Raw genomic sequence first — 26,860 nt, 5'->3', positions numbered from 1 at the left:
GTAAAATGGCATTTAACTATTACCTGCTAGTTCATTTGGGGTAACTCAGGGCTTCATAGCTTCAGCTTTACTGACTGACACTTTGGGCCAGGTCATTCTTTGTTGTGTGGAGCTATCCTGTGATTTGTGGGGTGTTTGGCGGCATCCCTACGCTCTAGCCATTAAATGATGGTAGCAATACCTCCACTATGACAACCAAAAATGTCTCCAGACATTGCCCAAGTCCCATGGGGAGTAACATTTCCCCCATTTGAGAACCACTGAATTAGGCAAATCCACCCTTTTTTCACCACTGCCTCTCCTTCTGTGGAGATACTAAGAGAGAAGTCTGACTGACGGGTATGGGAATGTGAATGGAAATAGGAAAAGCCACCCACTACACCTGCATCTGCTGATTGCTGTTCAGTGGGGCACCAGAGACATTGCTGCAGATACCACGGGAAGTGCCAAGAGGGAGGCCGTCCCTCCTCCTATGAGAGCTGACAACACTCAAGGGCTGGTAACCTTTTATATCATCAAAAGGCAACAGTACTACAGACAGAATCCCTAACCCACAGTTATAGGTGGAGCACATCTGAGGTAGGATATGAAGTTGTCACTTGAGCACTAAGAAGTTATTCTTCCTCAATTCTTAAAATACAGTCAGTCTACCAAGTGCGACCTATTTCGTATTGACCTCCCCTAGCAGTCATGGACTCTGACATGGTATACATGAGGGATGATGAGAAATGTAACCCCAATACTACTAACCACTGGGATCCCTCTGCGACCACCACCACTTACTGAGCTCCTCTGTCAGCTGCACCCCTCAGGAACTAACTGTTGATCCCACCCAGACAGTATGATGAATGTATTATGGTTCCCACTCCCGTTTTATATACGAATAAACCACAACTCAGGGAGAGTAAGTAGTTTGCTCCAGGTGACTGCAGACACACGGCTCATACCCACAAAATGGATCCAGGTCCAGGCTCCTATCTACCATGCGACACTACCCCTAAAAAGCCACCACGTACCTTCCAGCCGGAAGCAACTCTGACCTGCTGCTCCAGAACACACTCGCCAGGGATTAACCTTTGGGCTTCAGCCACAATACATCACAGCCCTCAACAATTGCTGATGCCACTGTTTTTTAAGCAAATCTAACACTAAAAATAATTTAAAATCTGCCTTTCCATACCTTATGCCTTAAATGAAAATGAAATATAACACTATCAAGAACTTTGGACTCTAAGCATGTCACCAGGGTAAGCATTTTTTCTCTCCCAAATGAAAGGAAAAGAACTTCACTGTCATTTCAAACAGCTATTTGAGTCACTATTTCAAGGCAGTCCAACATGAGACAAAAGACACTACCAACAGAACACACCAGGGCCAAGCGATGCCAACCCCATCTCTGCATCCTCACCAACTGGCACCGAGCCTGGTGTGTTCAGTAAGTGTGTGCATGAATGAATGAACCAAGTAAACAAACAATTTTCCCAGAAATGAAGCTATACAAATTATACCTTTCTAGGTGGTGCAATGATTTCTCACCTTTGTATTTTACAGCTAAAACTACAAAAACTGTTAAAAGAGTTTTATTGCAATTTTAAACTGATGCCAGAGGGGTTTTTGTTTGAATTTTAGTCTTCATGATAACCCACTTATCCAGTAAGACTATACACCCAAGAATAATTTCTATAGAGTTTAATAAAGAAATGAGGATGAAAATATTCCTCCTAATTCCTGTATGGCACTTTTTATATTTATCACTATGTTTTACAGTTATTATAACAGTAAAATGTGTCCTCAGCAGGATTACAATTTTCAATTGCTGACAAGCTTTTAAAATTTTGTTTGTTTCAAAGCCTTAGCAATAAAAATTTAATCCCAACATTACTAACGAAATACTGTCTTTCTAAAAATTACTGTACGTGACAAAGATGAGATCACAGTAGTTGAAAAACATTGAAAATGTCCCTCTCAGTAAAGTGAGCTTTGTTTTCTATTCTGCTCCAAAAGGTGGGATGTACACTACCTCAGAACAGGTGCTCTGGGGGCTTCTGTACATCTTCCCTTCCAAGAAGCCAAGACATTGGGCCGGGGGAAGAGGGGGGCAGAAGGGGCTGGAAGATGCTGCCGCGTCCTTGAGCAGGACAGCCAAGGGGATACCACTGCCGGCTACACTCTCCTCCACAGCTGGAGCCCAAGGAGACAGGACCTCAGTGGAAAGAGGGGCCTTGCGAGTGGAAAAGGTTTATAGGTCTATTAGCTAAAGCTGTGAAAATAGGTGGTGGGTCCTGACTTCCAAGATCATTAAGTCAATCAATACTTGAGGGATGATCAAGAAAGCCTGTGCTTGGGGCCTCCATGCTGTCCCACCCCACACCCTGGAGCATGTTTCTAAGGCAGTGGTCCTCCAGCCTGCGGTCCCTCAGGCTTACCTGTGGAGCCAAGCCCCATGCCTAGGGCACTCGGAGAGAATCTACAGAAACCACATGTCCAGGATCCTGGCACAACCTTGGTTGAGAATCAAGGTGCGGCTGCCATGATTCCCTGGCACAGAACCCACAGCATAATGAACTGCCAAAAATCATTTGCATCAGTGCTTGCTCCCAATGAAAATCCCTCTGCAACCCGGCTGCCCCAGAGAGGCAGTGTGAACAACAGAGCTGCTTCACTTTGGGCTCCAGAGAACCCAGCAAAGACAGGGCGTTAATGAGAAAGGAAGGTGCTAATGATAAAAGAGTTAACCCCAACCTCTCATTCCCTTCGACTGCCAGGGCATATCAGGTTTCAGCAGTTATATATTTTTAAATTAGTTTTAAAGTGACCTTTCCTGAGAAAGAGAATGCAGTTGTAGTAATGACCAAAATACACTCCATTCATTATGTACAAGGACATTCAAAGCAGAGGTAGTTCTAAAAGAGAACAGTGTCATTTATTATAGATAAGGGCTGGAAACTTCCCAACCAAACACCCAGCCAAAAGATTAAATTACATGATGTCCCTTTCTTCAGACGATGGAATAAATCGCTAGATTGGAAACTCCAGGAAGGCAGAGAGCAATCTGTGTTGTCACCTGATTATTGCCACTAGTTATTAATGTCAGGAGCTCAATACCTACTTATGGAATGGATGGATGAGAAAGGAAAAGTGTATAGCCATTAAAAATACCTAATGGCATGAAGAAATACAAAAAAGATTAATTTTTAAATAATTTTTTTAAAAAAACATCCACCCATACATGCATATCTCTGCATTTTTTTTAAAAAAAGGACTGGAAGGAAATCAAAATTTATCTGGGTTTGGAGGTAAGGAGTATTTTTTTTTCTTTTATTCTCCTTTTCTGGGTTTGGGGGTATAGAGTACTTTCTTTTTTATTCTTTCTGATATCAAGTGCTTTATGGAATCTATAAATATTCAGAATGGAGTTCTTGGCCATTCTCCCAGTTTTCCTAACTAGCCAGCTGCAGAGTGGGACGAGCACTTTAGCCCTCTTACAGAAGAGGAAAGGACTCTGGCTCTAGGAGGTCAAGCCCACTGTTGCCCAAGTTCCCAACCCTGCCCACCCCGCACCCCCCAACTCCAGTGCATCTTCCCTGGAAGCAAAGGGCAGCTGTAGCACAGCCTACTCCTAGCTCACCACCCATACCAGAAACTACCCCTTATTATGCCCCCCTCACTCGGCTTATCTCACGGCCCACAGAGGAAGCCATCTCTTTTGAACAAGGCAATAACAATCACATCTCCTGTTTCTAAAATGCCAGTCACTCTGTGGAGCAGCTAACACAACTTTAGAAAGGGCCCAGCGAGGAGCCCAGCAGCCTCTCTCTGGAGGCCAGAGTAGCAGTTCTCAACCCTGCAGAAGCAGTTCTCAAAGCCGCAGGAGTTTCTGGTGGGTGAGCCTGTTGTTGGGTTGGAGGGGGTGGCAAGCCTGTCTTCCTGTGGGGCTGAGTGTTCCTCCCATGTCTGGCTGGGCCTCACCCCCTAAGGGCAGCCACATAAGGAGGTTCCTGAAGCCCAGGCTCAAGTGAATCAACAATGTCAAGTTTACCCCGCGGTTCTGGTTGGCTGGTAACAGACGCAGGTGCGTGCAGGCCGGGGTTAGTGATAACTCACAGTAACAAACACTCTACTAATCTAAGTGCTCTAATTAGCTTTGTCACAAGCAATCCTTATAGCAACCCTATGAGGTAAGTGATATTATATCCTCTATTTTACTAAAGAGGAAGAAAGCTCTCAAAACACCATTGCCTTGCCTGAGGTCACCCATCTAGTAAGGAGCCCTTACATGAGCCACATATATGGCTGCCTGGCTGGTGTGGCTCAGTGGATTGGAGTGTCATCCCATGCACTGTGCACTGAAGGATGGTGGTTTTGATTCCTGGTCGGGGCACATACCGGAGTTTTGGTTTGATCACTGGTGGTGGGGGAGGGGGGGTGCACATGTACAGTAGAAAGCCAACCGATGTTTCTCTCTCACATCAATGTTTCTCGCTCTCTACCTCTTCCTCTCTAAAATCAATAAAATATTTAAAATAAAAAAAATAATATAAATAATCACTCTCTAACTGCTTTCAAGCATAAACAACGATTCCCATGACAGGATCCTACAAAATAGCCACTTGGAGCCTCCCAGGCATGGAATCCACAGGGAATCTCTTCTCGTTTCCTGTCTCACTGAAAACATTGCTCTGACTTGCAAAGTAGCCCCAGCTGTAACAGTGTGGTACACAGAGTCCTGGGTGGGGGTGGGATGAGGCTATTCACTCCTGGCTCCTACTGTGCACCAAGCACTTGCTCAGCCCTGGGGGGGGGAATAAGACAAAAATCCCTGTGTTTGTGAGCTTACATTCTAAGTGAGGGAGAGAGATGACAAAATACAATACATGGGATGCTGGGTAGTTAAGTGATGAGAGAAGTGAGGGTGGAGCAGGGGGGACCCTGCTTCAGTGGAGGGATGGCACTGGACTGGGCCCCACTTCTGAGGGAGAACAGGGAGAGCAGAGGCAGACCTTCCGGAGAGAGGCCTGTTGGGGGAGGAGGAGCAGCGCAGAGACTTGAACAGGAAAATGCTGAGCCAGGAGGTAAGGCAGAGCAGGCAGGTCAGGAAGCGCAGGCGTGTAGACCTGTAGGTTAAGGGGAGCAGGAAAATGGGATCTTGGGGGCGGGGGGGAGCACATCCACCTCAGCCTGAGCTGGTGACAAGTCCAGAGCACAGCAAGGCAAGCAGATGAGAAAGAGCAGGGTTAACAGGTGGGTGGATCACCCCAGGTTTCCATTCCATTTACTGAGAGACACAAGTGGACCAGGCCTGTCCTGTTAGATAAGAGGTGACCACTGGGGATCAGAATGTGGGTCAGGCCATCGGAGAAAGAGATCAGTTCACCTCAGAAACAAGAACGGCATTGACAAGGGCGAGTGACACCACTCATGACGCAGATCCACCGAAGTCATGGACAGGCATGGCCCTGCCTGCTGGCCTGGAGGACAGACGCCGTGAGGCTGGCCTACAGAGGGCTCTGGCTCCAGCTCCTCTCAGGAGTGACAGAGTCACCCATGGAAATGCCAGCCACACCCCGAGAATGAATGCTCCCACTATTCCACAGACTGCTGGGACATCTTCCAGTCACCACTTTTGAATCACTAAATCCCAAAAGTTCAAAAATCTCTTTTCAAATCACCAAGAAAGGATGGGGACAGGGAGGTACTATTTGAAAGTTCCCTGGTTTGAGGCCCAGTCAAACTTAACTGACAGCATGCAGCACCTCATTCACACCTCAGATTGACCTGGCAGACAGGGAGTGACATCCCACTCCACAGTGGTTCCTGCCACCAGGGCCCCAGCCAACAGCTGCAATGTGGCAAAGCCAACTGGCTGGCTCCAAGCCCATACCCCCAAGCACTCAACTCTGGATGTGCTGCTCAGAGGCACTTCCAGGGGACAGAGAAGCGCAGCACTGGTGCCTCATGAAGATGTCTTAGTGAATTCAAACGCAAAAATGAAGAGTCTGGAGGATACCAAATATATCCATCCTGTAGGCAGAAAGACTGACCCCAGGACTGTCCAGAGCAGGGGCTGAGATTTTTTCCCAAGGATCAGACAGTAAACATGTTAGGCTTTGCCATCTCAGTGGCAACTATTCAGCTCTGACAGTATAGCTCAAAAGCAGATTCAGACAGCACATCAAAAAGGCGCGTGCTGCATTCCTAGATGTTTCCCATGTCTTAGACCAAAGATTCTCAACCGGTGTGCTGCAAGAATTCTTAAAACATGCAATACCTGACTACTTGGTTAGGATACTGACCTCTTTCCCCTTAGATTGTCAAATAAAAAAAATGACACCAGCCAACACAATAGCCACTCGGTATGAATGAATCAACATTATACCTTTTTTTTTTGTCAGATGGGCAAAAAAATGTATTTTTTAGTGTGCTACAGAATTTTAATAATTAGTTTATGTGTGCCATGAGATGAAAAAGGTTGAAAATGCTGCCTTATACCATGAGAGTCCTGAGGAATTGTTTAGTCAAGGACAAACCAAACCAGATGAGTGTTTTAGAATGAACTATGTTCATTACTGAAGGATGGAGTGAGCATGTTTTACATGCTATGTGAAATAAAAACTGGTTTTATCATGGTTTTCAGTTATTTCAAACAAATGGGAGAGGTTGTGTTTCAATAAACTCTTAATTGCACAACAGGCAGAGGTCTGAATTTGACCCAAACTCTGCTGCTCTGGGATCTCAAGTCAGGGATTCTAATAAATCAATAACAATCTGGTATCAGCTACTACTGTTTTTCAAACATCTGCCCCAGAGTAAAAACCAACTGATAGCATACTACGAGAGTCTCTCATTATACCGATGTGGGAATAGAAAAAGGAAGGGTATTTTTCTTTTTCTATTAAGTGGATTCATTCAAACCAGAGACAGATCCCAGCCATGGCATCAGCACTCCTCCAGAGCAGATATCTAGGCAGTGCTCTGTACCTGGACTGCATATGTGGGAGAAAAAGAGACTGCAAACCAATGATTCACACCTCCTCTTCCCCACTCCACCAGCTAAACCACTGAACCATCCTCTAGTCTCTGCATCTCCATGTGACATATGACATCAATCAACCGCTGACATGTCCATGACTAGTGCTGACAAACTGCAGAGGAAGCGCCATCACCAGGATGGCTCTCCAGTTTCCCAGCACTATACCATCTTGTTAAATCCCAGCTGTGGGTGCCCAGAACTGGGACCCAGGGATTGATAGGCTGGCAGGTTTTAAAGAACAAAAACCAGTTATCCACTTGAGAACTCCCAGAAAAGATGCTGGCAGACAGTGTTTGCTGTTCCCACCCTAAGTGCAGCAGTTCTCCAAGGTGGGTGGGGGCATTTTGACCCCCTATATCTGGAGACCTTTTCTTATTGTCACAACTGGGGAGGTGCTACTAGTGTCCAGTGAGTAGAGACACCAGGGATGATACTAAACATCCCATAATGCACAAACAGCCCCCCACAATAAAGAATTATACAGCCCAAATGTCACTGATGCCGAAGAAAGAAACCTTGACTTAGGATCTCACCACGTGATGATCCCAATGCCTCAAGCACACAAGCACAATCCAATTAAATTCCAGAAACTCAGCTCCAAAGACCATTTGATTGACATGTCAAGCTGATTAGATGATAGAAAACAGCAGTGTGAGTTAAGACTTGCTGATGGCACCTGTGTGGTTGTTTCTTTGTGGGTTTTGAGGGGGGAAAAAAAAGAATTACTTTGCTAAGGGTCATCTGTAAAGGGAGGAAGAAAACAATAATTTCTAAAATTTCTTTGAGCTCCAAAGTCCTATGATTGTTAAGTATGTAAGGTGTTTGAAATTCTAACAGACTACTCTGGGGGGTTGGTAACTTTCTTTAAAAAATAAAATAGAAAAGTAACGTCTCTGGAAGGCTGAAAATCTGAGACCAGATCACTGTCCTTTAGACCAGCGGTTGCCAACCTTTCGGACCTCACGAACCACCAGTGGTCCGCGGACCACCAGTTGGTGACCACTGCTTTAGAGCATAGCAGAAGCCTACCCTGTGAAATATTTAACAGGTCACAAGAAACAAAAACTGAAGAAACTGAAAGCCTATGTTTACCATTCATGTGCTTCCTCCTTCCCATGGAAAACATTTGAAAGACTGAGATAAACAGAAGAAGGAAATTACTACCGACTACTCGCCTTTCCCCCAACATGGAATACACTGAACCAGAAACTTGAAAACAGCATGTGTTTTACTTGTTATACACCGATTACACACTGGTAGTACCAATGGTGACAATCTGCTTTATTTATTTCTTCTGGTGGTTTGCTTAATATATATAGGAAATACAGGATGGGGCAAAAGTAGGTTTATAGTTGTGAGTACGAGAAAACCAGAGTTTATATTTGTATTATTATTTATTAACTAGAGGCCCAGCCAGTGCATGAAATTTGTGCATGGGAGGGGGGTGTCTCTCAGCCCGGTCTGCGCCCTCTTGCAATCCAGGACCCCATGGGTAGTGGCCCTAGGCCTGGCCAGCAATCAGGGCCTATCAGGGATTGCTGTCCTCCAGCTGCCAGCAGCTGGCCCTGGCCCCGCCCCCACCGCTAGGACTGTTTGCCATCGGTGCAGTGCTGCCCCTTCTCCCCAGCCACCAGTCACTTCCCTCTGCCAGTGACAGGCGTGGGTGCGATCGCTTGGCTGGCCTGGGCCTCCCTCCGCAGGGCGATTGTGGGCGATGGTGGGGACCTCTAACCAATCGCCTCGCACCAGCCTTGGCTGGCCTGGCACCAGTGCGTGTCATAGTGTGGTCGTCCAGACTGTCGTTCTGCTGTTCAGTCATTTGTTCAATTTGCATATGATGCTTTTATTATTATAGATTATTGTACTGTTTTCCATATTAAGAACTGTAAACCTACTTTTGCCTCACCCTGTATTACAAAAGATCAAAGTCAATGAATAATTTAAAAATGCACCCTCTAAAAACAACCTAGTTATTTTTCAACATAGGCTTTCAAAATGGAGTCTCCTTTTATTAATCCATCAGATCAGAAAAAGTGGTATTTTATGTAGACATATTAAGAGCCAATGCCTACAGACACTCCCAAATCTTAAAGCAGACAGTGTGACCAAATAGTAGGCACTGAAAAAGAATTTCCACATTATATGTTAAAAGCAACCATTTTCTCCTTACCAAAAAAACATATATGCAATAGTAAAAGCTAACCAAATTTGCTGGATCCTTTCAAAAAGAAATACATAATATATATATATATAGCTGAACGTGATTTTCTGTGTTTGAACCCAGCTTCCACCTATTGCTGTACATTTCCAGGAATCACATGATTGGGTCCCAAGATGGAATACCAACCTTTTCCAATCCCATCTCCTATCTCATTTACATTTTACCTCAGGGTCCTAAACCCTGAGGCCACCGAAGTCTCCATCCAATGATTAGACTTGTCACTGAACAATGTGTCAACCCAAGGGAAGTGGCTTCTCTAGAACACAATGATCCAAATTTCACTTGCAAATTTTCCTTTGTATTCATGCTTTTGTAAGTACTTTGTGTCTCTATATATCTGTATATACTGTATTTTTTTATTTGCATATACAAAGTATCAGAAAGATCTGCACTGAAATGTTAATTGTGCTTATTTCCTAGCATAGATTTAGGTGATTTTATTTTTTCTTACTATATTTTTGCTGGTCTCGACTTTCAACTTTTTCTTTTTCTATATTAAGTGTAACTTTTGGCCAAAGAAAAATAAGTAAAATTCTGTATGTGTTTTTTGTTTTTACTCAACCTCATTTCAAAAAGGATTTACAGTATCTGCCAAAAAAAAAAAAAAAAAAAAAAAAGCAACAAGTACAAAAAGAGTTCTTTTCAAGCAGGGCACTTAGTGACAAGGGCAAGAAACAAGAGCAATAATCTCTGAAGAAGCCAAAGGTTAAAGCTATTAGCCGCAGGCAGCCTTAATGTCCTGTGTACTGGCCAAGGAGAGGCACACAGGGTTCTGTGTTTCTTGGCATCCATGGACCACTCCTCCCCAGCCTCCTTACCTCAATCCACCAGTTCTAATTAAGTTTTGTTTAGGGAAAGATAATGAGAATACTTTTCTACATTTCTTAAACATTCTCCCAGATGAGATCATGCAATCTAGAAATGTGTTGAGGGAGGAGGCACTGGCTGCAAACACAAGCAGTAGAATGGAACTGCCTACCCCACTGCTCCCAGGGCTGAGTGTCAGTGTGTACCAGAGCTGAGGCACTCCCAAAGGACACTGCTTAAACTTTCTAAAAAGTGTCCCTCTGTGAGCAATTCACTGCCACTAAGGCAAAGGCAAGGGACACACTCACTCCATGACAAGACCAAGTCTGAGAGCCTCTGGGGTCCTTTGGAAGCAAAACCATGCTGGGTGGAGCAGCCCCCAAGGCGCAGCACTTACCATAAGCAGTCATGACCCCCGCATACGGCCCGTCCACCACGTTCTTGTTTTCCTCCGCCAGCGCCTTGATGTACCTCTTGCTGAGGTCCAGGATCTGCTCACGCAGCATGGAGCTGCTCTCGGGCTGAGTCCGCTGCTGGATGGTAAAATGCAGGAGCATCATACCCCAAATAAAGCCAAAAGTCACAAGGAAAAAGCCCAACTTCTGCGAGGACAACTTCCATGGAGTGAAGAGAGCCATTGCTCTCCAGCGACTTCACCTGCCGCTGGCTCTTAAAGTGCAGAAGGGAGGACCGGACTCATGGTGGGCTCAGCCGTCTCACTCCGGCTCCTGCGTCTGTCGATTTCCTCTCCTCTCTTTCATCCTGCTGTGGAGGAGGAGAAAAGTTAGCTCAGCGGTCATGGTAAAACAAACCAGAGCCCTGTTTTCACTCAAATTAACTCTAAAATGTGAACTTCCTTTTTCTTAGTTTGCCGGTTCCGTATGGTATCTTCTGTTATGGTTCTTGATCTGCAAGCTAAGAGGGGAAATCTGGCGAGGCGACAAAAAGCTGTACAAATACGGAGGAGGAAACAGGCGTCTGAGTGTGTTAACAGGTGTAGCAGGGCTGTTCCAGTCTGGATCAAGTTCAAAACAGGAAATCTGTTGTGCAAGGTGGGGAGGAGTGGAAGAATATTTCACTGAATGTCAGCAGAAACCCAAGTGGAGGGTGGAGTCCTATCACCGCCCAGCACTTTTGTGCATATGTAAGGTGAGCTTACAAAGTCATTGTTGTATGCTCTGGAGAGGATCAGAGCCTGCAGCTGGAGAGGTGAGCAAGAAAGTGGATGCCCCTCAGGGGTAATGGGACAGGGAGGGGAAAGAGTCCCCACATTACTTAGGCATAGCCATCTTTCATTAGCAGTGTCCAGAGATGAGCTGCCTCTCTCGGGGCCACCCAGTGGCCTCTCCCAGGCACCAGCACACAGGCTATGCCAGGGGTGATACCCAGCAGTCTTTCCATTTTAGCTATCGTGGGTGAAAACTGCACGCAATTCTCACTCCCACACTTCAGCACAGGAAGTGTGGGGCACGCGACAGCCTGCTTTCCTGTGGCTGTTTTATTCACATCTGGCAAAATGAGGTTAAGGGCATAGTTTCCTTTGCTCATCACATAGTGAGGAATACAAAGGTTAAACCAGCATGCTGTACACATGAAACAAATATACTACTGTATGTCCACTGTATTTTAATTTACAAAAAAATAAAAGTATAGTTTCAACACTAATGCAACCAGATCCTATCTGGTATCCGAACAGGCTGGGCCAATATCCTAAATCAAAGCTTCACAGCAAATAGGGCTGAAGTGCAGCTGCAAATGAGTTACAGGAGTTACAGATAGGCTAAGATACCCACCCGCTTTGGCCAGAGTCCTGGGCCCAAGAACCAGCCAGCTTATGATTGACACCATTTTCTAAGTATGCCCAAAGGAAGGCTGAGCAAGGGTTTCCTGTGGGACTCACCCTGCATGTATTCAGCTCAAAGGATTCTGTTTCTTAAACAGCCGAAGGAGAAACTATAACAAAGCCTTGGCCCTATTCGCTTTCAGAGTCTGCAATGTTGGTCTTCCTGTCCCTATCTTTCCCTCGCCCATCAACAGTCATCAGCAGTGGGCAGTACCACTACTAATACTAATACTAATAGTAAATAATAAATAAATTCCAGGTATGTCCTATGCATCATGGTAAATGTTTTTTGTGCCTTATCTCATTGAACTCTTAAAAGAGCCCCATATATAAGGTCTGTTAATATTACTATGTCTGTTTCAGAGAAGAAAATACAAAGGCACATGGAGGTGCACTTGGCAGAGGTCAGCCAGCTGTGCAGCAGAAGATGAATCATGCAGGGAGCTGCAGGGGTGGGTAATAAACCAGACCCTGCCTCCCTATCCGCCACCCCCACTCTCCCACCAGCCCATTCATCAACAGCCCAGAATGGCTTATACATGCTAAAAGGGTTGTGAAAAGTGACTAAGAAGATGTGACAGAAATCCTATGTAGCTCAAAGGCCTAGAACATTAACTATTGGCACTTAACAGAAAATCCTAGGCCAGTGGTTTTCAAAGTGGGGTCTCTAACTCAGCAGCAACAGGAGCAAAGTGAGAAATGCAAATCTCAGGCCCACTGCAGACCTCCTGAGTCAGTAACACTGGAGGCAGGCGAAGGGAGACAGCAGCCTGTGCTTCAACAAGTCCCTAGGGTGGTTCTGCTGCTGCTCAAATTCAAGAGTCCCTGATGTGGGCAGAGGGCTGCCCTCATCATGCCACACCACCACACTGCCAACACCAGGTGGCCTGAATTCCATTGACACTGCTGGATCACTGCTGTCAGTTCCTCCATGCCATCGCATCCTCTGCACTGCTGGTCTGCCATCACCGCAGCCCTGCAGATGGGCGCAGGCTCCTGTCTTCACTGACCTGCTCCCCGACCTGCTGGCCTTGCCCCGTCACACTGACAATTGAGACTTCCCCATTCCTGCAGCCCCACCAGCATCAGACCACCTTCTCCACTGCACCAGCCTAGGAGGCTCCCTCCTGGTCTGCAGGTTTAGGACACTGTCTGCCGGCCTTGGCTGTTCCTGTGTGCGACCCCAGGGGACCCTCTGAGGGACTCCCCTGCATACTTTCTCAGGGCACAAGAAAATAGCTGGTGACTAATTGAAGAGTCAACTGGGCACCATGCCCTTGATTCTGCCCAAGTGCAGACCAGCTGGACAGCACCTGCCATGGATGCTTCCTACATCAGTTCTACAAGCAGATGCTGAGCATTGTGACCAGGCCCTGGGGACGGAGCAGTGAATGGGACAGGGTTCCTGCCCTCGAGGGGCTGATGTCTAGAAGCCATTCCACTGACTGGGTGCTGCCCCAGGCCCTCAGGAAGTGGCCACACTTCCTTTCTGATAACCCAGGCCAGTGAGTAGATTGCATATCAGGGCTGCAGGGATTTTCCCAGAGAGTGCAGGAGGTGCTCTACCAAGAAAGACAGTCTGGATGCCCTACCAAGAAACCCAGATGCTTACAGGAATTACCTGTCCCCATTCAGACAGGAAGTCACTCTGCTTCCTCCATTAATCTCCTGAGAACACAGCTCAAAGGTGCAGAGTGTAAGCAAAGAAAAGGCGAGGGCCAAAGGCATCAATAGAAGGGGGCATTTCACTGCTCTGGCCTCAGGGCGAGTCAGAATCACCAGGGGTGCATTGAGTGGGCAAATAGGTGGTCCAGAAACCTAGCCAAGGTCAAATAATTCCAGCTCAGTCATACAAATTTGAAGTGAAAATCCCTAACTCTGACTTTAGAATGCAGTTCTGGATATTGTGGGCCCAGACTATAAGTGACTTGTAGAAAGACCAGAAATATTCTTTTCTCCAGTGGAATCTATAGCTTGAAATAACTGCAATTTTGTCAGCACACACAGAGACTTAGAATTCATTTACACAATTCCTTTTGAAAGGATTGAATTTTTAAAAGACTTTGCAAAAACCATTATTCGAGAGGCACCCCTATCATCTATAGAAATAGGAGGCTACAGTCCTCACCGAAGGGTCATGGTGTCATGGAAAAACCTAATGATGATCATCAGTAATGACCACACAATTAATCAAGAGGCTACAGAACAACAGTGATTAAAAAGTGGTCTATCGGGCCAAGAATCTGCCTGCTACCGGCCTTCCAACAGCTGGAGCCTCCAGCCAACTGGACCTGACAGGCACAGAGAGGACAAGACGTGTATCTCTGAAGACGTGTTGCCAATCCGAGCGATGACAGCCCAGGGCCAGGACTTTGTCTGTTCTCCTCCAGAAAGAAGTTTGCACCAAGTCTATTCACAGAGAGTCAAGCTGCCAGATCAGTCGCTGCCACTAACCACCCTCACACATTTCCTCTATTCCTGCGCTTCCTGAAAGAGCAATGTTCACTTCCTTTCCCCATTGACTCCTTAGCACAATATCTGGCTCCACCTTCCCAAACATGGTCAAAGATGTTTGGCAAGGAAATGTGTCAGTCCTCTTCATTCAAAAAATAAAGGCACATGTAAAGCTGCTCAACATCAATAGTCATTAGGGAAATGCAAACCATACCACAACGATATGCCAGTTCACACTCATTAGAATGGCTGACATTGAAAAAGAAATAAGAACAAGTGTTGTTGAGGATGTTGGTGGGGATGGACAGGGTGCAGGTGGTGTGCAAAGTCATTTGGCAGTCACTCAAGTGGCTAAGCCCACAGTTCCCATGTTGCCCAGACAACTCTGCTCCTAGGAATTCTCCCATGAAAAATGAAGACATATGTCCACAGTAAAATCTATTCACTAATGTTCATGGAAGCACTATTCATAATAGATTAAAAAAAAAAAAAAAGAAACAACCCAAATGTCCATCAACTGGCAAATGGATAAGCAAAATGTGGTATAGTCATACAATAGAACCTATCCTATCTAATAAAGAGGATATATGCTAATTGACCATCACACCCTCACAAAGATGGCAGAATCCACAGCTAATAAGGAGGGAATAGGCTAATTGACTGCCACGCCCTCAAAGATGGCGGTGGCCACAGCCACAGATGGTAGCGCCCAGTCCCCTCAGCCCCGCTGGGGCGGAAGGCGCACGGCATGGCCGGGCCCACCCCCAGGCGGGTCTGGCCTCTCAACTCGCCTGCCTCTGGAGTACCCCAGTCCCCTTAGCCCCCCAGCCACCCAGGGCAGGCCTGAGGTGCAGGCAAGCCTTGGATGTTGGCTCCCCAGCTGCCTAGGGCCAGCCTGACGCACAGGCAAGCCTTGGATGTCAGCTGCCCAGCTGATGCCCGAGGCGCAGGCAAGCTTCAGATGGCGGCTGCCCAGCCGCCTAGGGCCGGCCCAAGGCGCAGGCAAGCCTCGGATGTCAGTTGCCCAGCCGCCCAGGGCCGCCCGAGACTCAGGTAACCAGGGCTGGCTGAGGCTTGCACTACTGGCTGTGGCAGCAGCAGAGGTGTGATGGGGGCGTCACCTTCCCCTGATCGCTGAGTCGCCTCCTGCCCCTGAGGGCTCCCGTCCTGTGAAAGGGGGCAGGCCAGGCTAAGGGACCCCCCCGCCCTCCAGTGCATGAATTTTCATGCACTGGGCCTCTAGTATATATGTGTATATATATATATATATATATATATATATATATACATACACACACACACATACATACATATATATAATAAAGAGGATATATGCTAATTGACCATATATATATTAGAAGCCCATTGCATGAAGTTTCGTGCAATAGACCTTCCTTCACCTGGCTGCCGGCACCAGTTTTCCGCCAGCAGCAATTTTCCTCTGGCCATAGGCCGATTGGAGCGCCTCCTGCCAGTGCGATCGGCCACCCCAAGTTCCTCGTGGCTGCCAGCATCAGTTTTCCACCAGCACCAGTTTTCCTCTGGCCACCCGCCGATCGGAGCGCCTCCCGTCAGCACGATCGGCCACCCCGAGAGGCACTCCGATCGGGAGGCGCTCCGATCAGCGGGTGGCCAGAGAAAAACTGGTGCTTGCAGAAAACGTGCCAGCAGCCACACAATCGGCCACCCCGAGTTCCGACACCAGCACCTTCCGCTGGCCCCATCGGTCCTCCCGCAGCGCGGCTGTTGGGGCCGACAGGAGGGATGGGGGGCGGGGACTCATGAGTCCCCGCCCCCCGCTCCTCCCGCCGACCCAATCGTGGGCGTAGCGGAGTAATGGTTATTTGCATACTTCCCTTTTATTAGGTAGGATAGATATAGATATAGATATAGATATAGATATAGATATAGATATAGATATAGATATCTCTCTCTCTCTCTCTCTCTCTCTCTCTCTCTATATATATATATATATATATATATATAGAGAGAGAGAGAGAGGGGGGGGGAGGGAGAGGGGTAATATGCAAATTAGGCCAGGATGCCATAACGGTCACAACTGGTCAGGAGGAGCCTGTGCACACAGGTGAGGCCTGGAGCGGAGACAGAGACAGGGGCCTGCCCGAGCTGCTGCGCCACTGCAGTGGCTTGGGCAGCCCCAGAGCGGACACAGGCATGGGGGCAGGGGGGGCCAGGGGTTGGCCAAGCCTCCATGCCAGCTCAGGCAGCCCCGGAGCGGGCATAGGCAGGGGGACAGGGGGACAGGGGTGGAACTTAGGCCCGGGTCCCGGCTGCCCATGGCGGCAGTCAGGCCTGGGTCCATGGCGGCCTGAGAAGTAGGCAGAGGACAGGTCACTGAGAGTCTTATATACCATAGCAGGGAGCTTAGATTTTATTCCATAGAAGGAGGAGAAGTGAAGAATGTCAAGCATGGGAGCATCCTGGTCTTGCTTTCATTTTAAGTGAACCATTCTGGTGGCTGTGGGAAGGATCAGTTTAGACAGCTGCAGTGTTTTTGGGCCCAAGAGAAAGAGAGATTGATGTTGGGAACTAGGACTAGACAGAGGCAGTGGATCAGAGACATATGTATGAGGAAACCTGACAGAACTATTTGGCTGATTACACAGGGATGAAAGCAAACAAAGCAAATGTTATTAGCCCAGGTTTTCCATTTTGGGCAACTTTGTTGAATGGGTGATTCTAATAATTGGGAGAAGGTATCAAGAAAAGGAACAGCGTAAGGGAGCTTGCTTAGTTCAGCAATAGCCAAACAATTAGGACAGAAGACAGACTTAGTGCTCTTTGCTGCAACGTTTGTTTTTCTGCCTTCAGCTACCACCATGTCAGGCTAATGTGCCATCTTTTCTCCTAATCTAGGATATTATCATTTTACTACACAATCCTATCACCTAAATTAGATTTCCTGCATGATACCTTAAAAATAGTTATCGAAGTCATCGAATGCTCTGTGAGTATGGGGCTTTCAAGACGTGGAAACATTATGAGCCTATATAGATTGATAAAGAGATATTGGGTGCTCAATTTTTAACAATAAAAACTAGATACTGAATGTGGTCATGCCAGAGGCATAATTTTAATGAGCCAATGTCTCTTTACTGAAGTGTCACACTTCAAAATAGATCCTCTCAAATAATACAATGCATAACACTCATCTGGGTTGCCTGTTAAAATGTAGGACCACACCTTGAAAAACACTCCTTCTAGAGCTCATTTTGGTGGATAAATCTCCCTCCAAGTAAAGCAATCCTATATAATAAAAGTGTAATATGCAAATCGACCGAATGGCGGAACATCCAGTCAGTGGGGGGCGGGGCCGGCGAGCAGGTGTCACCAGCCAGCCAAGGCACATGCCAGCAGGCAGAGGGAGGGGATGGCAATGGGGTGGGGGGGGAGGGGGCGGCGGCAGCTACCAGTGGCAGCGGGGCAATGGGGGCTGGCGCCATCCCCTGATCGCCCATCTGGTTGCCTCCCGCAGAGGGAGGCCATGAGCAGCAGCAGCGGCAGGGCAATTCGGGGCAGGACTGCCCAGCACCATCCCCAGAGAGGCCTGCTGGGGTTGCCTCCCACAGAGGGAGGCCACCAGTGGCCGTGGCACATTTGGGGGCAGGGCCAGCCACTCACTGCCCACACCATCCCGAACGGCCCGCCAGTCACCTCCTGTAGAGGGAGGCCAGACTGCGGCTTAGACCCGCTCCCCGCTCCCCGCTCCCCTAAGCCATCAGTAGGACATCCCCTGAGGGCTCCCAGACTGTGAGAGGGTGCAGGTTGGGCTGAGGGACTCTTCCTCCCCGCACACCCCCCCCCCGCCACCGCCAAGTGCACAAATTTCGTGCACCGGGCCTCTAGTATTGTCAATAAAAAGGAATGAAGTACTGGTACATGCTACAACATGGATGATCCCTGAAAACATTATGGGAAGTGAATAAAGGCAGTCACAAAAGAGCACACTGACTCCATTTATATGAAACTAGAGGCCCGGTGCATGAAATTCGTGCACTGGTGTGGTCCCTAGGCCTGGCTGGCAATTGAAGTGTGAGCATCTGGTATGGAAGGGCAGATCCCAGCTGACCTCTGGGCCCTAGGCAGCACCTGGGCCCCTGCGCAGCCCCCATCCCCGAGTCACAGTGCCTGAGTCCCCACATGGAAATGCGGTGAGGCTGGATACCATGGGCCGGGGAACAGCGTGGGCCTCTGTGCCGCCCAGCGGTGCTGCATGGAAGCCGGGTGGGCACCACACTCTCTCCCAGCCGGCCTCACAGACCGGCTCCTGCACAAACCCACGGGGAGCCTGACAGGCCCCCGCGGTCCTGGCAGTTATGACTCAGCTCATCCGGAAGAGGCCACATGGGTGCAGAGGGGGATCCTCACAGGCATCCGGCACCTGAGCGTGGGGGCTTCCCTGGCACATGAGCCCTGGCATCCTGGAGGAGGGTAGCAGGGGAAGTGAAAGCACCTCCGTCCCTGTCACCCCCACCCCCAGGTAGCTGGTGAGAGGTCGCAGCCCCCAACCTGGGCGTCACGGGAGGTTGGTCACTGCCACCCACCCCCAGTTCCCCATCCCAGTCCAGGGTCCAGCCCCGATAGGGCGAGCAGGGCCTGTCAGCCACTGGTCATCATCAGCGGGGCAATCAGTCAGGGACAGGCTCCCCCAACCCCAGCTCCCTCAATGCCTGGAAGCCGGGCAGGGGCCCTACCCCTGCCGCAGCTGGTTGCTGTCTGCAGGGCGATCGGCCCCCACTCACACCTGCCTTGGCCTGGTGCCGCCCGCTCTCCTGCTCCACCATCCCGCCATGGTCCCCCTCTCATAGGGGCCCATCAGGGCTGGCAGCACCTCCACTGCCTCCCACTGCCAGTGCCATATCACCGACGCCCACCATCTTCCACGCCGCCCCCTGGTGGTCAGCACATATCATAGCGAGTGGCCAAACTCCCAGTTGAACAATTTGCATATTAGGCTTTTATTATACAGGATGTCTAGAACAGGCAAACCCACAGAGACAGCAAGTACAATAGCAGTAGTTCAGGACTCAGGGTTGGGGTACTGGAAGGTGACAGTTAAGGCATGTGGGGTTTATTTTGGGGATAAAGAAACTGGTCTGAAATGTGTGGTGATGGATGCACAATTCTGTGGATACATTAAAAGTCACTGAATTACACACTTTAAATGGGAGAACTGTATGATACTAGGATATGAATCATATCTCAATAAAGCTGTTATGAGAGGGAGAGCGAGAATGAGAGTGAGAGCGAAAGAGAGAGCCCACCTCAAAGTTGGGGGTGGAGGAGGAGCTGTCCTTGGAGGTGGCAGAGAAGCCTCCTGGGCCCAACAAGGACCCTATCTCCCATTCCCCACAGCATAGCCACAGCCTGGCTGTACCATTACTAAGGGTAGAACACAGGCCTTGTAACAGAAGGAAATGACACAGAGAATTTGCCACCAGCTCAACAGACATAGGTGCTCCTACAAGCTCTGGAACAACCTCAGAGGCCACCATCAGACGGCTCCTGCCTGCCTTATGCCAATTTCTCAGACCGCCTGAGAACACCCTGAAAACAGCCCAGTTCCAAGGGAGTGAAAACCAGATTGATGACACAGTTCCTTCAGGTGCCCATCCAAGGCCCAGTTCTTATATCGGAACCCGTGTCTTCAGGGAATGCATGCAGTGGGAAATGTTCCTTTAGGAGCAATGCTGACCCCAACTACACAGATTTGACCTTTTCCAACAGCCTCACAGGACAGACCCATCTCTGCTGCTGGTCCAATATTCACATGGGACAGTACTGCTCCACCTTAACACACCTCTTCTGTCCTGACCACGCACCACTCAAACTACTCCACACCTGTCTTCTCCTCATTCCAAGTCTGCTCTGCTCATCCTGCTACCATGGGAACCCCATTCTCTCACAGCTGGACTCCGTCTTCTGCATGGAGCTCCCCAGACAGAGGAGAGCCTGTCTTCCTGATGCCCTCACTGCAGGCTGCTCTGGAGATCTTCTTACCTTAATCTCTCCTATGGGGGCTGTAAACACCCCAAAGACAGGCAATGCCAAGAATGGCCACACCTTGAATACAGTGGATGTATTTAAGTGTTTGCCAGAGGAAAAGACCTGATGATGGAAATGAGATGAACACAAATAAGCTATGACCTCCAAGGCCTCATTCTGGTGTGAACCACAGAGAACCTGGCTCTCTGAGACTATCTGCACCTTACCTGTTGCAAGCCCCAACCCTAAGATCTCGCCACACAGCAGTGAAAACTCACTGTGCCCTTAAACAGATGGGCTTAACTAAAGTGGTTATGGTGGTAGGACAGGTATTAAAAGAAAAAAAAGGAGAAGCGAAAATCTCCAGAAAAAATTTTAGCAGTGATTGAGGGAACAAAAATGACCACGACAGAGAATGGGAGGAGAAACCAGTGCGGAGATCGTCAAGGAGGCTGCTCCTTTCATCCTTGGTCACCCAAGATAATCAGAGGAAAACTAGAGGGAGGTGAGAAGAAGCTGAAAGAATCCCTGCACCCAAGACCTGGAAATCTATAGCTTATTCCACCCCTTGCCCTGTGTGATCCTAGTCAAGTTTGTCTGCCTTAGTTAGCTTCCTCATGTATGAAGTGGGCAAAGTTGTGGAACCACAGAGCACTGTCAGAGATGGATGAGTGGGGGTGAGTAAGCCTCGTGGCTGATTTTCAGACTGTTCCAAAGGATGTCAGGGTTCCCAGGGATGTTCCAGGGGTTCCACAAATGCTTTCATTTGATTTCTGTTTTTCTTTGTTTAAATTTAGTTTTTTTTATAAAAAAAAAAATGTTTGGAAAGGTTCTGCATACCAAATGTTAACATACCAGGTACAATGAATATATGTATCAATTTACACTCTAGAGATTCAGAGCAAAACTTCCCTAGCTACTTCTCCATGTGGAATCTGAACTCTGATTTTCTATGTTATTTGGCCAGGAAATTAATGCTTGGCAGTGGTCTCCTCTGCTTGTTTTATTAAATTCCAGTCCATGTATCTATCTACAAATGTAAAATTGTACAACAAAGAACACCATTGAGTGATTAAATACTAGATGACAGTCAGTCATAAATTGTGTTTCAGAGACTTGTTTGACTTCCTTATTATAAGAAGTAACAACAGTTTTTAGATAATGTTAATGACTCAACATTAATAATTTAACTTTGCAACAATTTCTGACTGTGTCATTCCCAGCCTCTGTATTAATTTACATTAAGAACAATATGAGCGCTTGGAAATTGTTTTAAAAAATAGTAGCCATTACCATGTGCAATCAGGATGAATCTGAGTTTCCACTGCTGTGCAACTGAAACGTGGTACATCAGTCAACTTTGAAATGTCTGCACACCATCTTACCAAACTTAACTGGAACAGCCTGTTTGCCCAGTGAACAACTTTGTAAGGAAATATGATGAATTAAAATGCATTATTTTTAAAATTTAGACTTTATACACACTGGTAGACATTAGATTTTGCTTTGGAAAATAACAGCCAAGTACAAAGTCTCAATTTGCAGAGAAGGACACTGAGGCCCAGAGAGTGTTCTGGTGTCCAGTTAGAGTCAGAATCGAACCAGCACTCAAGTCCACTCAAGCCCCGTCCTGCTTCCTAATATAAGGTCTCCACCAAACCAAGCTGCGCAGAAACTCCAAATGGAAGGGACTCATTCATGTGAAACACCAAATAGAAGACATAGTCTGGTGACATAAGGAACTGTGCAGCCAATGCAACATCCCACCTACCTCAAGGGGTTGCGATAATCAACAGATGATAGAGAGAAAAATATACAATCACAGAATTACTGGTATAAGGGAGACAGGCCGTCTGGGGGAAAGATTCTCACTCAAAATATGGCTGTCTTGTGCTGTTAAAAGAAGGCGAGGAGGAGGAGGGGAAGACAAGCAAAGCAGCTGTTCCTCCAAAGTAAGTCCTCCACCTGGGCAGATGCATCTCCCTGCCTGGCCTGGACACATGCCTGGTGCTGCCAGCTTGAAACCAATCTCAGGGCCCACCTGGCCACAGCCCCAAACCTGCAGTGTGGCTCCGTGACAGCTGTAATAGGCACAGTGCCCCTCCCACCCTAGGGAGCACAGGAGCCCAGGGGCCAATGGTGGTGCCAGGAAGGATGAGAACAGGGCCCTTCTTTTCCACGTCAATGCTTCGTCCTCTGACCTTCCTCTGACTCTACAGCTTTTCTCTATAAACAGGAATAGCATATTCTAGGTGAGAGCAGCCTGTTCTCTTTAGAACTGGCTGAATGAGTCTTATTTTGAGTCACTAACTAAAAGAAAAGACACTCGCTAAAACAACACACCTTTGGTATTCTTAGGAAGGCTTTAAAAAAAAATCAGTTTTTATCCTGGCTTTATTATAAGCCCTATAAACTGCTGGCAGACCTGGTCTTATACAGAAGCAATGGCCTGTGTTGTGCAGAGGCCTTTAATGTCCTGGGTTTTTTATATATATATATATTGTTGTTGTTGTTGTTGTTGTTTATATTTATTTATATTTACTTGTTTATATTTATTTATTTTAATCCTCACTCAAGGATATTTTTTCCATTGCTTTTTAGAGAGAGTGGAAGGGGGGAAAAGAGAGAGAGAGAGAGAGAGAGAGAGAGAGAGAGAGAGAGAGAGAGAAACATTGATGTGAGAGACATATCGATGAGTTGTCTCCCCCATGAGCCCCAAATGGGGCTGGGGATGGACCTACAACCCAGGTAGGTGCCCTTGATGAGGGATTGAACCCACGACCCTTTGGTACTTGGCCTGAGGCTCTAACCATTGAGAAACACCGCCAGGGCTTAATGCTGGGTTTTTGAATGGCCCAGTCTCTCTTACATTTGAAGTGATCAAACCCCGGCAGGCCTGTGCCCAGAGATTTCATTCATTAGGCTACACTTGCATTCCTAGTGTAGACAGGAAAGGAACCCGCCCCCCTAGAGTGGGTATTTCCTCACATGTACGAGTCCACTGAGTGTGGTTCAGAGCTCCACATTTGGTGTCAAGAGCAAAACAAATGTTCAAATACTGTATTCAGGCTAATGACTCCTTTTCCAGAACAGACCCTCCTTCCTGCTCTCTGCCCCCTCCTAGCCAACCTCTGGCAACTTCATGTACAGCCAACTCCACTAGAGGGCGCAAGGGGGAGGGAAAACAGGAAGGTTTGGCGCTTTTATTCTGACTTGGCCTCTTGGGTATGCATATTACTGGCAGGTGGACAATGGGGAGAGGAAACAAAGGAGAAAGAAGCTGTGCTGCTAGATCAGATCAGAGCTTCACATGCCCTGTCAGTTTCATTCGCAAGGCCCACAGGTTCTTCACAGTTGACAGAATTTCCCATCAACAACAAAAAATGAAACCACAGCAACTCCAAGAATTCTGAAAACACTAAACAAAAAGCATAGGTCCCTAAAAAATGAAATAAGCCCACTTAACCCAGGGTTTCTCAATCCTTGACACAACTGCCCTCTGAAGCCAGATAATTCTTAGTTGCAGGACTGGCCTCTGCACTGAAGGACAGTATGCAGCATCCAGTCCTCTAGCCACTAGATGCCATGAGAACCTTCCATTCCCAACCGTGACAATCAAAACTGTCTCCAGACATGCCCAAATGTCCCCTGAAGGATAAAAGCACCGGGTTGAGAACCACTGTCTTTATGGACTGCTAGAACCTACCCCATAGGAAGGGGTTCACAGGCCAGCCCTTGGGACTAGCCTGCAGGACAAGAAAGTGAACTGTGGAGTCAATCGAAGGCCTGAAGACAAGTGGGCACTGAGCCCTGTGCTAAAACCAGAGGCCACAGAGAGACGAGAGGGGCCCATTCCTAGTGCTGTCTCAAGATGACTGATAGATGAGTCTTAGTTTCTCCCACATCCTTCAGTGACAGCACTACCTTGACACCAGCCCAGGAGCTCATTCCCAGGCTGGCTGTGCCCCTTTTACTAATGAGTATGGGGCATCGGGGCTTTGTTCCACCAAGATCCTAGCCCATAAAACCAACAGGCACAGAGAAGGCTTTGGGAAGACCAAACCCGGATGATGATACATCAGGCAGTCTGAACAGGGTAAGGGCTGTCACCTGGCTCCCAGCCCAGGAAACCATGGACATGCATCATGACAGGTCGATAATGACTCAGAGGAAGAAAGGAGTAGCCTGTGAAAGCTCACAGAGTGTGTAAATTTGCTAGGTGGAGCTCCGCAGTGCTGAATGAAGAAAATGCTCCAAAGATTTGCTTTCATTCAGAGCCATAGGACAGTAAAGACACAAAGGAATTTCATGGTACATACAGAATGCAATTTTTTCTCTGGTGATTTCTGGTAACTCCATCTAGAAAATACCCACGAGTGGTAATAGGCCCAAAGTGACAGAAAAATCCACCGTCACAAAAACTATCAAAATTATCTTTAAAAGTGGGGCAATGCCCTCAAGATAAAGCTCATTATTCAACAAGTGCTCCCAGAACCTCACAAGCCAGTCACCCCAGCCCTGGATCTCCCTCCTCCACCTGCAGAGGGACAGGCTGGGTGCTGGCCTCCCCCGTGAGGGTTCCTGCTGCACTGTCTGCAGAAATGGGACAGCCCTCCAGGCACCTGATTTCATACACCACCAGGTTCAAATCTTTTTTTTTAATTAGCTGATGTGACAAGGGGTGAACATATGCATGTATATACACACACAATCTGAGGTGGCCACTCAAAGGCTGATCACATCTAAACCTTATAATGAATTTCTATCTCTTCTAAAACGGTGATAGTAAATGCACATGGAGCTCAAGGCCCCACGCTTTGGCAGATCCTGGGTCATAATGTCCCAAGTCTAAATTTTCTTAGGGAAGGACTCAACTATGGAATGCTAGTTGATAAACTTACTTGTCTCCCAATTTATAAACCAAGGTCAACTCTCACAAATATTGCAAATATGTTGGGTCAGCCTGACTGGGATCTGGCCACAGCCCTTGGATTACAAAAATGTGGAATTAAGTCAAACAACCAAGGAGCATCTCAGGAGTTTTCTGCCCTCCGAGTTAAGGTGTGCCTAAACCAGGGCCTTTCCATCTGATGCACTTCAGAATCACCTGGGCTCTTCTTGAAAAATATAAATACCCAAGTCTCATGCCAGAAGATTCCAATTCACTTCATTTGAAGTGTGGCCCAAGCAGCGGTATTCTTATTTATAAGCTGCCTAAGTGATTTTAATGCACAACTAGAGATGAGAACTAATACATCCAAGAACTAATGTTCCTTGTACCAACTCTATGGGTCCTATCTAGTGAGACCCAAAATGGGATCTATTCCAATATTTCACATAAACTTTCTGCTCTCCACAATGTAGATCCACTGGCTTACAAGACAATCCATTGTCAAGGTACACTGGATTTCTCCTTAAAGAATCATGAGCTGATCTTCCCAGGCTGGTGCCCAAGGGGCCCCGCCCCAGGGGCCCTGCCCAAGGACGCAGCTTTTCAGGAAGAGCTCGTCCACCTCAAAGCTCTAGAGATCACCACCTTGCCGAGGAAGACTTGTGGAGGATCACACTAGGCTTTTATTAACCTCTCCTTGGTATTGACTCCAAAAATGAGCAATTGTTTGAGCCTAACCTAATGGCCTCAATGTCTACCAACACTTCTAGCACCCAGAACCACTTTAGCATTGCTACACAAAATCTGGTCTGTGAACAGACAGCATTGAGATGACCTGGTAGACTGTTATTAGAAATGCAAATCTCAGACCCAACCCCAGACTGAATGAATCAGAACTGGTGTTTATAATAAGATCCCCAGGTATTTGTTTGCACATTAAAGCTCTACTGCTTTTTATCTTTTTATCCAAATTAGTAAGAATAAGAGCAAATCAGATGCTAATTTCCAGTGCGGGATGACGGAGAATATGGTGTAGCTCCCTCCTTTTTGCAATGGGCACAGAACTTAGTTGTGGTAGCACTTTTGAGTGAGATGGATGCAGGTCAGTAGGACCAGTTGTCTTATGGACAATCCTAGTTACTGTAAAATGCATCCAGCTGAGATATGAATTGTGCATGCAGACAGCATGGTTTTATCATTGTCAACTAGGATTGTGTCTAAGAAAACCTGGCTGTGCTTTCTAGGTTCAGGGTTTTAATCCTATATGCTAAAATCAAAGACACGGTTTGGATACATACACAACTTTTAACTCTATTACAGCAAAATGCCTCATGCAGCTGCCCACCATACACTCTACACAGCTCAGTTAGATGTTACCAGGGTTTTTACTGAGTTTTTGTTGTTTTGTAATTGCTGAAATGCTCTAAAGCAGGGGTCCTCACACTTTTTAAACAGGGGGCCAGTTCACTGTCCCTCAGACCGTTGGAGGGCCGGACTATAGTTTAAAAAAAAACTATGAACAAATTCCTATGCACACTGCACATATCTTATTTTGAAGTAAAAAAATAAAACGACAAAAACACCCGCATGTGGCCCGCGGGCCGTAGT

The 26,860-nt window shown here is 47.3% G+C and overlaps 1 protein-coding gene across 1 annotated transcript in view; it reads right to left on the bottom strand.

Moving 5' to 3' along the window:
• The window catches only part of MGAT5 (alpha-1,6-mannosylglycoprotein 6-beta-N-acetylglucosaminyltransferase), a 368,322-nt gene that overhangs the window by 204,616 nt on the left and 136,846 nt on the right, over window positions 1-26,860 (bottom strand). Inside the window, exon 4 of the mRNA XM_054722778.1 lies at window positions 10,456-10,823. Within this exon, the coding sequence (XP_054578753.1) occupies window positions 10,456-10,696 (241 nt within the window). The 5' untranslated portion in view covers window positions 10,697-10,823. The remainder of the gene's footprint in view (window positions 1-10,455; window positions 10,824-26,860) is intronic.

The sequence above is a fragment of the Eptesicus fuscus genome, chromosome 11, assembly GCF_027574615.1.
Source record: "Eptesicus fuscus isolate TK198812 chromosome 11, DD_ASM_mEF_20220401, whole genome shotgun sequence".
Lineage (NCBI taxonomy): Eukaryota > Metazoa > Chordata > Mammalia > Chiroptera > Vespertilionidae > Eptesicus > Eptesicus fuscus.
This window is presented reverse-complemented; position numbering and strand designations above follow the sequence as displayed.